This window comes from Rhinoderma darwinii, chromosome 8, assembly GCF_050947455.1.
Source record: "Rhinoderma darwinii isolate aRhiDar2 chromosome 8, aRhiDar2.hap1, whole genome shotgun sequence".
Taxonomy (NCBI): Eukaryota; Metazoa; Chordata; class Amphibia; order Anura; family Rhinodermatidae; genus Rhinoderma; species Rhinoderma darwinii.
In genome coordinates this window covers 3,269,016-3,282,451 of record NC_134694.1, presented here as the reverse complement: position 1 = coordinate 3,282,451, position 13,436 = coordinate 3,269,016, and the positions used below count along the sequence as shown (strand labels likewise).

The 13,436-nt window shown below is 44.6% G+C and overlaps 2 protein-coding genes across 2 annotated transcripts in view; one reads left to right on the top strand and one right to left on the bottom strand.

Annotated features, from left to right (window-relative positions):
• FNBP1 (formin binding protein 1) overlaps positions 1-13,436 on the bottom strand; it is a 396,531-nt gene that overhangs the window by 239,418 nt on the left and 143,677 nt on the right. The gene's annotated exons all lie outside the window — the stretch shown is intronic.
• HMCN2 (hemicentin 2) overlaps positions 1-13,436 on the top strand; it is a 91,699-nt gene that overhangs the window by 37,400 nt on the left and 40,863 nt on the right. The window contains exons 19-31 of the mRNA XM_075834640.1: positions 287-431; positions 2,175-2,287; positions 2,372-2,531; positions 2,898-3,063; positions 5,460-5,587; positions 7,405-7,677; positions 7,758-7,841; positions 8,122-8,313; positions 8,395-8,525; positions 8,926-9,073; positions 9,319-9,445; positions 11,626-11,780; positions 12,465-12,743. Of these exons, the coding sequence (XP_075690755.1) occupies positions 287-431; positions 2,175-2,287; positions 2,372-2,531; positions 2,898-3,063; positions 5,460-5,587; positions 7,405-7,677; positions 7,758-7,841; positions 8,122-8,313; positions 8,395-8,525; positions 8,926-9,073; positions 9,319-9,445; positions 11,626-11,780; positions 12,465-12,743 (2,101 nt within the window). The remainder of the gene's footprint in view (positions 1-286; positions 432-2,174; positions 2,288-2,371; positions 2,532-2,897; positions 3,064-5,459; positions 5,588-7,404; positions 7,678-7,757; positions 7,842-8,121; positions 8,314-8,394; positions 8,526-8,925; positions 9,074-9,318; positions 9,446-11,625; positions 11,781-12,464; positions 12,744-13,436) is intronic.

The window sequence follows — 13,436 nt, the reverse complement described above, 5'->3', positions numbered from 1 at the left end:
AGCAATAAGTAACAATGTATCAGACCACAATGCATTCAGCAGTTAAAGGGTTACATTGTTTGCTGCTGGATTCCCGTCATTTAGTTGTCCGGATGAATGAAATGTCACAGAGCGGTGATTTAAACCTGTTTCCGAGTTGCTCATCTGCTTCAGGTATCTACAAAGCGTCTCCTGTCTCCGCGTCTGATCTGCGTCCGTCTTTTGAAGGTTAAATACAAAACAGGAGGCGCGCGGCTGCAGATTAAGTATTTCCATATGTTCACGGTTATCTCCTCTCTCCCTCCAGCTGCACTTCTATTGGCGTCACTCTATTGATGAAGCCGGTGGACTCCGCATAGAACCGGCCGTCAGAGAGGATTCTGGGAGCTACGTGTGCGAACTCTCCAACGCAGCAGGATCGACCAATCACAGCGTCCACCTCCAGGTCCAAAGTGAGGAGCAGATCGGGGTTTTTTTTTCTGTTGCCGATTGTAATTTGCAAATGAATTAATGGGGGATAACATTTGACATTACACATTACGTGGGTGTATTTAAAGGGATACTCTGCCCAAAATGTGAAAATCTGATCAATAGTGCAGCCTGAGATGAGGACTGGCAAGGGGTGACTGTTGCTTCTTTCCAGGGCCGGCATCCGCACCCGGCGAACCCGGGCAAGTGCCAGGGCCCACTACCCTTGGGGGAGCCCACTCGGCCGCTCAGGTGCTTTACACTGCCGTCATGGCTCCTCTTGAAGCAGAATCCCCAGCAAGAGCGTCTTCCACGCTAGAGGGAGCCCCTTACGTCCCCTGTCCATATATGGACGGGGACATCAGGGGCTCCTCCTGGGCTGGAATTCCTGGCCAGAGCATTGCCGACGCTCTTGCCAGGGATTCCGCTCCTAGAGGAGCCATGATGGCAGCGTAAAGCACCTGGCGGCCAAGTGGTCTCCCCACTAGGGGGGGGCCTACTAAGACTGTGTTGCCCAAGGGCCCATATAAACCTGGTGCCGACCCTGGTTCTTCTCTTCTTTGCTAGCAGGACAGGGACAATCCAGCTTTGAGCTGATCAGCTGACTCCTGTCTCACAGTCTGGTTGCTAGGGATACATTGCCTAACAACCAATTTTTTTCAATAGGGTGGGCAGTCTGTTTTATACTATAGAGATTTACCTAAAGACTGAACTGATGGTAAGTGGAGTACACGGAAGAGGCCAAGATTTTCTCGCTTTCTCTTTCTGCCATAGTAATAAGATTTTTGTAAAAATGGATTTAGGCAGACCATCCATTCAACTTTTTAAAGGGGTGATGCGTGGGGGTCTGCAACCCCTGAAACCTACATCAATCCATAGATTGAGGATGCACTGGTCCCAGTTCTCGACAGAAAGGTCCCCATTTAGGGGGCATTCACATGTGCTGGAAAAAAACCAAGTATTTTTAAGAGCCGTTATTTAGCTCTCCGGCTTCTTCAGGTAAAAATTTGTAATAACCGGTTTCCCTTCTACAAGCCACGTGGCCAAAAGAAACACAACGCAGAACCGGACGCACAGCACACAAGGGGTGGATTCACACGCGGCAGATTTTGCTGCAACAATATCAGAAATCCATGCACCGGCTGCAGAAACAACCCCATTCAGATGAATGGAACGGATTTTTGGTCTCGTGATCGGTGGGGGTCCCGGCGATCAGACAATTATAACCTATCCTGGGGATAAGATATAACTGTCCATTCTGGTACAACCCCTTTATAAAATGGGGGAGATACTAAAACAGATGAGTGAGCAGGCAGACAAGTTACACAATACAGGGAGTTCTCACTTCTAGAAGAAGATTACTGTACTGCATCACATAAAGGCTGTGTTCACACATCGCGGAAAATTGACATTGTAGAATCAGCCTAAAAATCCGAACCAAATTCTGCAATGAAAAACATGTTTAAGAATATTGCATTGATCTTTGTTGTAGAATTTCGGTGCCGATCCCACAAGAAATACGCGACGTGTGAACATAGCCATGTGTGACCCGAGGGCGCTCATACCGAGGACATTTAAATCCGTTAAAGGAAAAAAAAAAATCTATGTATAAATAAATATAAAAAGCTGTGTGTTCCTTCAACATAATATCATTTGTATCTAGGAGACTTGTTACATTGTTATTAACGCCGATTCTAATATTTTATTTGTTATTCCCATATCTTCAGTGGCTCCGACCATCGCACCTGGACCTACAGAATACACCACCCGAGAGGGCAGGGCCGTCACATTATCATGTAATGCCAAGGGACACCCACAACCTGTGGTGACGTGGACAAAGGTAAAGAAGGTCGAATGTTACCGTGTGTGTTCATTACATTATACCCCGGTCATCTGAACTTCTATATCTTCTCTGTATGGTCAGGGGGAAGAGATCCTGTCTCTAGAGAACGGCCATTACCAAATAAACGGGGATGGAAGCCTCTTTATACAGCTGCCCTCTGGTGGTGACTCTGGTCATTACACCTGCACAGCCACAAATCAGGTGGGGGCCACTAGCAGAGTATCCCAGCTTATAGTACACAGTAAGTGCCCCCTTTCATTACTTCTTTATCATCATTATTATTATCATCTATTGACTTTGTTTGCATTTAAAGGGATAGTGGCAGGAATATCCTGCGTTATTTATTGTATAGAGCTCTTCATGTTGATTATAATGAGATATATCTTTCATTTCTGTGACTCACTCTGTTCAAGTTATTGTTTGACCAAGATCAAGATCACGGCTCACTTTGGTGGGGGCGCTGTTGCACTGAGGCCTATGGAATGTATTTGACATTAGTAGTGGTGAAGAAGGGTATTGCATGTAATAGAAATAATTTTTTTCTTCTATAAAGTTTTTTTAAAACTATTAGTATGTTTCTGTAAAAAACCTTTCCTCTTTTACTTAGCAAAGCCCAGAATAAACGTAAATGGATCACATGACTCAAGCACCCCGATCCATGTGGTAGCCGCCCTAGGAGCAGAGATGACATTGCTGTGTGATGTGCAGGGTGCACCCCCTCCCACTGTCTCCTGGAGGAAAGACTCTTTACCCCTGCCCATAGTCTCTGCCAGGTATGCCAAGTGATAAAGTCAAGTTTCCTACAATTTATATTAAAATAAAGTTCTATTTTTTTTACATCGTCGCCAGGCAGGAGGCGTCAAAATATCCCAGCATACTTTTTCTCACCGCCATATCTTGCAATAACCTAAGCGCTAAATTCACGGCGCCATTTCACCACATTTTCACGGTCACGACTTCCTGTCCATACGAGACTATAAAGCTCCCAATAAATTTCTATCCATCCGCTCACACAGCATTATCACATTTGCTAAACTGGCTGTATCAACAACAGGTAATCTGAGCGTTGAGGTTACTGCCACCTGGTGGTGAAATATCAAACTACAAGACATCACAGTCTTAATCCTCAAGATTATCAATTAGAAAATATTGTTAGGACTTCCTCTTGTATGTCATGGTTATACAAGATAAAATGAGAAATCTGTTACTCCGGAAGACAGCTTTGCTTTGATTTTCCGGTTCATTCATATCCATCCAATAATCCAGAATTAGATAATCACCCAGGACCATGAGTAACAGATCTTAGTGGTATATATTCCGGATCACCCCCTGTGCCCCCTCTCATCCCCCTACATGTAGAACAATATCGCTTCTCTTTGAAATGAGATCTGATACTGCAGGATAATCTCCTCGCTCGGTGTCTGCAGAGCCTTCATTTCCTCCGCTCGCATTAATGAGGCTCCGCAGAGGTGCCAGAAGTGGTCACGACTTTCAGCCAGACATCTGGATCACGCCGGATGCTTTGATCTGACAATAATTATTTATTAACGCTGGCGGCCTTAACCCCTTCGTGCAGAAAACACAAAGAAGCTACATACAAGGGAGTTCCTTCAATCCGGCATCTGATAAACTGGAAAGTGTGATAGTCCAGAACAGAAGCTGTGTTTTTATGACATTCTGATAATCCAGAATGGCTGATGATCTAGAGTCACTGATAGTCCAGAACCCCTGATCATCCAGAATCGCTGATCATCCAGAAATCGCTGATCATCCAGAATCTCTGATCATCCAGAATCTCTAATAATTCCTGAACTCATCACTAATGCCAGATTGATGGATTACTACATGAGTGCACCAATGGGACAGATCACAAACAAGCTGAAGTTTTTTTTAAGTAAACCCCTGTATGAAAAGACGATGATTTTATATGCATCAAACCTGACACCCCACCCCCCATGAAAGAAATATGCAGGTGCAGTGATATCCTATATAGATGTAGCAGAGCTGAATTGTTTCCTTTGTGCAATGTTATGCAGATTTACCTGCAGTCCTATGCACCGTAGATATCACAATGTGCTACAACTAGCGACAAACTCAGCTCTGCAACCTATTGACAGCAGGCAGATGACTTCCTGATCTCTGCCTTACTTGGAACATCCCAACCCTACATAAAATACACGCAGCAGCCATTGCACAGGTCGGTAATCTCTGGGGGGGGGGGCAGTTTTGTGCTCGCTTGTGTAATAATTGCGTTATCTGCCAGATAAATACCCCTAAGGATATTCCTGGTTAATCTCACACTGTCCAGAGAATGCGGATCAGCGGAGGGTCATCCTCCCCGCGTCCTAGAAATATCTGGAAGTAGTTACAGGACTAGACCCAGTATTACACCCACCCGGCACCTTTACTATAATATTATTCCGGACATTTCCTAATGCTTGAGGGAGAGGATTTCACATCTTTACATTGATATGGGTTGTCCTCCCTGTTCTCCATCTGAGCCCTAAACCTTGTATTTTAGTGACACAATAAGAAAAGAAGTCACTTTGCAATATACATTTTGTTTCTGTTTTGCAACATTTTCCAAATTTCTTAAAGCAGCAGCAGTATAAAGAATGGTGGATTAATACACGGTATTAATAGACATTATTAGAGGTTTAGAAAGCATAGAGATGTTTTTTTCTATAACACAATAACAAAATAGATAAATACATGACCCTACATGTAGCCACGGCAAGCGGATTGAAAGCCTCCATGCTTTACACTGCAGGCTGCATCCAGCTAGAAAACATTACAAATAGAAATAATGTTTATATCACGATGTTATGGCTTTATGAGCACCTTTATTGGGGGTCCCCTCTATTAGTAAATTGGACAACCCCAATGTTTATCCTGTACTTTATAACATATAATGCCCCTCTGTCCAGTTTGCTGACCTGTCTATGCCAGATGTAATAAATTCCTGCAATGCAATTTCCTCATATGTAAACATTTCAGATCAGCATTTTAATATCTTCCTATGGAATTCACCCGAGTACATGTATGGACCTATGATAGGGAGATTAGATTGTAAGCTCTGCAGGGCAGCGGTCGATGTGTCGGACACTATAAACTAAAGATGATTAATAAGAATGTGTCGTGTTCTGACTTGTGCTTTGTCTCATTACAGACATCATTTGTTGTCTTCCTGGGCTCTCAAGCTGTCAGAGCTCCGGGTGATGGATAGCGGATATTACACCTGCCTGGCATCCAACCCTGCGGGAAACACATCAATCACCTACAGCCTGGAAGTACAAGGTACAAGATGCAACTATATAGCGATTCAATTCCATTTCACAAAGTAATGGCAGGTGACTAGGATTGGTCATCACTGGTGGAGGTAACCTCCATTCTTTACACTGCAGGCTGTATCCTGAGAACTGGAAAACAAAATATTCCAAAATGACTTTATAACTAAACGACGTCATTTTTGAAAACTTCTGAGCCCCTTTTAATATGTCGGCGTTTTTAAGTGGTTTGCGGGACCCCATAGGAAGCTGCTATTATACCTCAGGGGGTCACACAGAAGCTTAGATCCGACCGCGCAATTATCACATTACTGTGCAGGGAATGGGATGTTTTTACAAAGGATGAAAGTGCCAAGGAGAAACCAGAACTATTAAACATCTGGCCTCCGTCCCCTCCACCCTCTCTTCCTCCTCACAAGTATCAGCGATAGACTCCACTTCCTACCGATGATGTCATCAGACGGTTAACCCTTTTATTTCCGAGGCTCGTGGCTGGGCATAAAAGCCACCTGTCATTGCTAACCAGGCTTGCAAGGGTTAAATGTCGCCTTCACTGATACGTGGTATTATTGTAGACTGTTCTGAGATAGGACCAGAAGTCGGAAGGTCTGACACACGACCAGACACTCCAGATCGACTCCTATACAAAGAGAGGAACTGACCCAGACAGACGCAATAACCGTTTACCTATCTCACGCCATGGAGGCCGTTCAGGGTTATGTCCGTAATTAGGACGGCAGCTCTACAAATAGGAGGATGTCAATATTCAATACAGGACGGCAAGAGGAAAAGCGAAATATAGGATACATGAAATATCAGGAGCATGTCCCTTTAAATAAAGCCTTCACGTCCGTGCGCGGTCCGTATTATTAACTGAGCGCACACCGACCAATGCAATAGACACATCCGTGTTTTTTTCACGCAGTGTTTGTCCGTCGCCTGAAACTCACCGCATGCCCTATTCTGCTCCATTAAGTGGATCGCACTCGCACATTGAAGTCTACGGGTGGGTGGAAAAAAAGGACAGCACATGGGTGACATTCGTATGCGGTCCGTTTTCGCGCATCAGTTGCTAAAGAAACGCAGAGAAAAAAAAAAAAGAACACCCGGAAGCGCTCGCAGAGGAGAAACACGGACGAGAAAAACTGTTGATACACGTAGACCAAATGGACGAAACTCGGTCATATGCATGAAAAACGACCCGTTTTTTTTGCGGACGCTTGTGTGAATAAGGCCTAAGGTATTAATAGAGGAAGGGCCGACCTCAGTCTCTGCTGAACGATTGCGTATGAGAAGAGATCTCGGAGATTCCTCCCCGTCTTCTGCCTCTGTATAGGAGCTTCAGGCCCAGACAGTGAGAACAGGTGCTGCGGAGGCGGCCTGTCCTGTCTGGATTCACTGTGTACAGACATCTGACCGCAGCACCCTCTATCCAGCAACATTATTTGACATCACAGCTGGGGTTTTGTTACAATTGTAAACGATCGTTTGTGAGCTAAACACATCAGCAGCGTAAATCTCTTTCCTGTCCAGATAGTTTGTTACAATGTATCAGTCTGGGATCCAGGCTGTTTAGCTCACAGAGGATTGTGTAGACTGGATACAATTGTAACAAACCCTCGGCTGTCAGACGTATTAGGTTCGTAAATATGAATGTTTCAATTTCCTAACAGCAAGCAGAGATCTTGAAAATGTTGACACATTGATTCACAAAGTATATTAGAAAGTTGCAGAACTTTTTATAATACAATGATTTAGCGTTATTAATGTAAATCCAGAGTACACTGACACACTAGGGATACTGAACGGTTAATATTTCGCTTGCAGTTCCCCCACGTGTCCACCCTGGACCTAAGTTGCTGAAGACTCTACTGGGACGCTCTCTGGCTCTTCCCTGTGTGGCACACGGAGACCCCATGCCCAGGCTCAGTTGGTATAAGGACGGTGTGGCCTTAAGGGTAGGAGACCAGGACTCCTTGCCAGGACCGGATGGCACCATTAGTGTTCTGGAGGTGCAGCTTTCGGACTCGGGTCTGTACCGCTGTTTGGCTTCCAGCAGCGCCGGAGAAGATTCACTAGAATTCCGTCTAGAGGTTTTAGGTAAGCGTTGTCCGATAACATCAATATGGACGCCACTTATTATGGATCCGGTTGGTAACGCGACGATGTTTTCTCTTTAGAGCCGCCACATTTTAAGGAGAACTCCGACGTCCTGTTGGAACATGCCACTTATGAGTCGGTGATGGTGACGTGTCCTGTACGAGGTCAGTGACACATTCTCATCTTCTCTTCTAGGTCTAAAAGTGCGTTCACATGTCACAGTCAATTTGCATTTCTGCCGATACTTTCGCAAACGCAAATAAAAACGCAAAGTGTCCGTAAAGTATGAACACAGCCTTATAGGGTTTCAGATTTACAAATTGGTGCTAATTATTTCCTTTAGGAGCACATGAAATTCAGGGAGACTGGATAAGAATGTGGACTCATTACCATTATGTAGTATTATTCTGCAATATTTCATCCTCGTTGTCCTCGACCTTTCAGGGACTCCCACTCCAATGATCCGCTGGATGAAAAATGGAGTCGTCCTCAGCGTTAACTTTCCAGGAGTCACTCAGCTGGCCAACGCTTCTCTACTGATCGAGTCTCCCGTCCCTAATAACAGCGGGGACTATATCTGCCTGGCGACAAACGAAGCCGGCTCAGCTAGACGGAAGACTAAATTAGTGGTGTACGGTGAGTGGATAATTTATTTGCTGATGACTAAATCTGTAGGATTCCTGCTCTTCAATAATAATCATATCATTTACATTACAGCCCCCCCAAGGATTCTGGAGAACGGACAAGCCCAAAATATTTCACTGATGGCTAACCAGCCCTTGATACTCGGCTGTGAAGTAAATGGAGTTCCCATCCCTATTGTAACCTGGAACAAAGATGACAAGATAGTAAGAGCGACCAAACTGACAGCCGGGGGCCCACAGCGATACATAAACCCTGTACAACATGGGAGACCATAGGATAACCATAGGATTAAGGGAAGGCTTTATATCGCCACCTGCTGGTCACATTGCACAATTCATTTCTTAGCTTCCGGAGAATGTTTAGCCTGCTGCAGTTCTTTTGGGTACTTTAAAATATAGATACTAAGTGTCCCCTGTCTAATATTGGACACTTATAAACATGTCCATGTTATATGTCCACGCTATACGATTGCGATCAATTGCACCTGTAGAATAGAGGTAATTGGAGTTACTTTAGTAATGGCACCAGTTTGTCGGTTCCTATTAAATTGACCGGCCATTTTTATTACAAGATTTGTTCTTATCCATCTTCTATTTTCACCAGCTCACTGAGGGTCCGGGAATCAGCTTCCAATCTGCCGGCCAGTCTCTTCGCTTTCACCGTCTACGCAAGGAAGATTCAGGGTCATATACTTGCAGGGCAATAAACCGTGCCGGCGAAGCTCAACGAACCTACAATGTTATGGTGTTTGGTGAGTATTGGAAATGTCAGGTTACATTATAGGAAATGCCAGTTGTATGTGAGATATATTATATCAAATTGATGAGGGATTCATCACATTTACATGGAGTTGTAATACCACTTACTGAGCTGCAGGGGGCAGTGTAACTTATGGGGATTTTATCTACCATGCACTGTATGTGTAAATATTACTTGAAGTTGAAAAAATGGACACTGGTCCAATATTTCTCATTTCGCGCTTATTTTTGTTTTCAGTCCCGCCAACAATTTATGGAGCCGGATCTCTCCAAGAGTTGACTGCAAAGGAAGGAGCAGAGGTTGAGCTTCACTGTCGGACATTAGGGCTACCAACACCACATGTGGAATGGACAAAGGACGAGCAGTAAGTGACCACCAGCTATATATCCACATGAATGCACGGGGCCACCTAGTGGCAGGTCAGTGAAATGTCATTTTAAGGCTCTATTCACACGAGTGTATTACGGTTACATGTGCAAGTTCTATACTAAACCGGATCGGATTCCATCATGGGAAAGGCTTCTGCAGTTTCTCCTCCGTTTAGTACTCAGGAAGGGTTAACCCTCGCACACATGTTTTCAGAATCCACATCTGGGCGCATTCATCTTCTCATTCCCATGTAGGACAGCGCATTGTCTGTTCTCACTCATCAAGGTGTCATGAAGGAGGTGTGCGAGACGGGCCGGATCTGCGTTATCCCTCGTCCGCTGCGTGTGTCGGCTGATGTATGACCAGCGCGCCCTGCACATGTGCTCATGACTAATCCCATAGGAAGGAATGATCTCATTACACGCCGTCAGTTCAGTTCCTAAACCTATGGACGGCGCTTCCTCCGCTCCATGGAGCTCGATATTTGCATGAAAAACTTAGAGCACACAAATTTTACATTTTAAAATGTGCAATTCTTTGGGGGAAGTTTTCTGTCGCATATTGTGGCCCCAAAGATGAGGATGTTCAAGACCACAAGGTTATACCCTTAGTGGCCTCCGTTCATCCTATTTATAGCTACTAAGTGGAGCAGGGGGCCACAATTGTCAGTTCATTGTCCCTTTACTGTGGGATATGAATGCAGGAACCAGCACCAGTAGGGGGCACTATATGGATGCCACGCGTGATATCTGATAAAGCACGTGTGGAATAAACCTATGAAATGTTATATACGTGTTCTGCGTCTTCATTGCTTCAATGACCAATAGGTCATTGCAACAAAATCTGGTTCATTTGTGCAGTGTGGTGACATTCAGGCCGCGGAGACCCAGAGCGAAGGTCAGAGCTACAAGAGGAGCGGAAGATGGGAGTATTCCTGCATGTTGTGACTCTGTGAGATCAGGCAGCTGCTGCAAATTCTGTGATTTGACCCTCCTTAGAAACCGCATCAAGGAGTCATAACAGATGGGCTCTAGGGGTCCTCCTGGCAGACACGTATCAGTGGTGGTCCCCGTGTAAAGGAGGAGGGGTCCTACAGCTCAGGGAAGCATCTGCAACCAAGATAAACCCTGCGTCATCTACTATAAACATCCCCCATATCCCCGTGTATCGGTTACATAGCGAACACGGAAAACACTCGAGAGTCTGCTGCAGCGTAGAGATCTGCCCTGATGGGGCCGCAATGGAACACAACGTCTGCCCGACCCCAGTGCCAATCTCTTACTGCAGAGACGGGCACATGCTGGAAGAGCCACGAAAGTGACACTCCAACGCAGTGCTAGGATATGTTCACACGCAGTGTTTTCAGACGTAATTCGGGCGTTTTACGCCTCGAATTACGCCTGAAAAAACGGCTCCATTACACCTACAAACATCTGCACATTGCTTTCAATGGGTTTTGCGGTGTTCTGTTCCCACGAGGTGTAATTTTACGCGTCGCTGTCAAAAGACGGCACGTAAAATACGCCCGCGTCAAAGAAGTGCATGCCACTTCTTCGGGCGTTTTTGGAGCCGTTTTTCATTGAAAAACAGCTTCAATAACGTCCGTAAAACACGTCGCGAAAAACGTTAGTAGTTACAAAAACTTCTGAAAATTAGGAGCTGTTTTCAGGCGAAAACAGCTCCTTAATTTCAGACGTATTTTGCTACTGTGTGTGAACATACCCTTACAGTATCACTCAGAATAGATTTAGATACATGGCTCAGCAGACAGTATCACACATGATGGGATTAGATACACAGCTCAGCAGACAGTATCACACATGATGGGATTAGATACACGGGTCAACATACAGTATCACACAAGATTAGATACAGTGGCTCAGCAGGCAGTATCACACATGATAGGATTAGATACAGCAGCCCAGCAGACAGTATCACACATGATAGGATTAGATACAGTAGCCCAGCAGACAGTATCACACATGATAGGATTAGATACAGTAGCCCAGCAGACAGTATCATACATGAATAGCTTAGATACAGCGGCTCAGCAGCACACCTTCTCTGGAAATGGTCTGAACGTTTTGGGGAAAAAAATGTTATATGTTTTTGCTTTGTGTAATTGCTGTAGATGTTTTTTGTATGTTACGTTTATGTCTGATCTCTTGGCTGCAGGCCGCTCTCTCCAGGGAACTCTGAGATTCAGCTCCTAGAGGGTGGACAGGTGCTCCGTGTGAACAGGGCGAAGATCTCCCATCAGGGCAGATACCAGTGTCTGGCGTTTAATCACGCAGGTCAACAAGTCAAGGACTTTAACCTGAAGATCCTCAGTAAGTTTCCAAAACTCAATTCTTAACGCGTCTTAAATGTTGTGCTTTTTTCTAAGTCATTCATTTGTTAACTTGCCTGAAGAAGGGGCCTCTGTGCTCTGAAAGCCGCATATAGAACTTTTATGATTAGCCAATAAAGGTATCATACCTACTATACTTTTGTCTTTTCTGACACAGAAGTATTTAACATTGCAAAACGCAATTATAAATTAATTTCAATGTCGTTCTGTATAAGTCTGCCACCTACTGGATTCTTAGTGAACTACAGGCTGCAGTTATCCACAAAATTATAGCAACAAAATCAATTTGAGGAGTAAAATACAGTAGAATTCATTTAATTCCGACATCTGTGGGACCTGAAAGAGGCTGAATTATCAGATTGATCAAATCCGAATAGAAAATTATATAAAACTCCAGGAATTTCAGAAACATAAAATACTCTTTGCTTCTGGTCTGGTGAATTTCCACATCATATTGCAATTCTGTACTGGAAACAATGAATATTTGGAGTATCAGATACTAATTTCACTGTATACAGGTTGGTGAGGTTCTGCAATCTGGTTTAACCCTTTGGAAACTGCTCTCTTCGTGAAATTCCAGAGTATAATGCCCCATTTCATTACAATACTTTTGCACACAGCTGAGGCGTATTACTAATATCCAGGTATGTTGTTCCTTCCATAGCTCCCCCCAGCGTCTGGTCATCCAATGAGACGTCGTCGGTGGCCTCTCTGCTCCATGGCTCTGTAGAGTTGAAGTGTGAAGCTAAGGGATCGCCACCTCCAAGCATCACCTGGTTCAAGGACAAGCGCCCCATTGTGTCCAGCCCCAAATCCACTTACAGGGACGGGGGGAGAATTCTGCAGCTGAGCAGGGTCCAGCTTTCCGATGCCGGATCGTACACCTGCAGAGCCAATAATCATGCAGGGACTGTGGAAAAGTCCTATCTGCTGGAGGTGTATGGTAAGTGTATCCCCCAGATCATCCTGGTAATGTAAAGCGCTCGTCCAATGTTCTGTACATCACACGAATCATTGGATCATAAACAGTTCTGAAACTTTCTAATACACTTTCTGTTCCAATTCCTCACCATGTTCAAGATCTCTGTTTGCTGTCAGTAAATGGGAAAGTTCTTGTTTACATCTAGGAGGGTGAGAATTCCTTCTGACCTTTTTCTCATCTGAGGGTTTGTTACAGTTGAATCCAGTCTAGACAACAGCTAAACAGTCTGGACTCCAGACTGTTGCATTTAAGACTCTGTTCACATCTGCGCTATGGATTCCATTTTTAGGTTTTGTCATAGGAGCAAAAACCCAAAAACAAAGCGTAATTGTATGCTGTGACGTATCAGTCACATGACAGGCACCAACAGCGCCTGGCGAACCCCATTGACGTTAATAAGGTCCATCTGGTTTGCGTCATGGTGTCAGTCGTTTCACTGGAAAAAAATAGCGCAGCACGCTGCATTATTTTTTCCTGCAATTTTTTATGGTATCCGCAACACAGATGTGAACAGAACTGGCACTGATTTTACCTGCACTGATACATTGTAACAAACGATCAGGACAGGAGGGAGATTTGCGCTACTGTGTTTAGGTTACAGAGGATTATCAAGACTGGATACAATTGTCACAAACCCTCAGCTGTGAGACATAT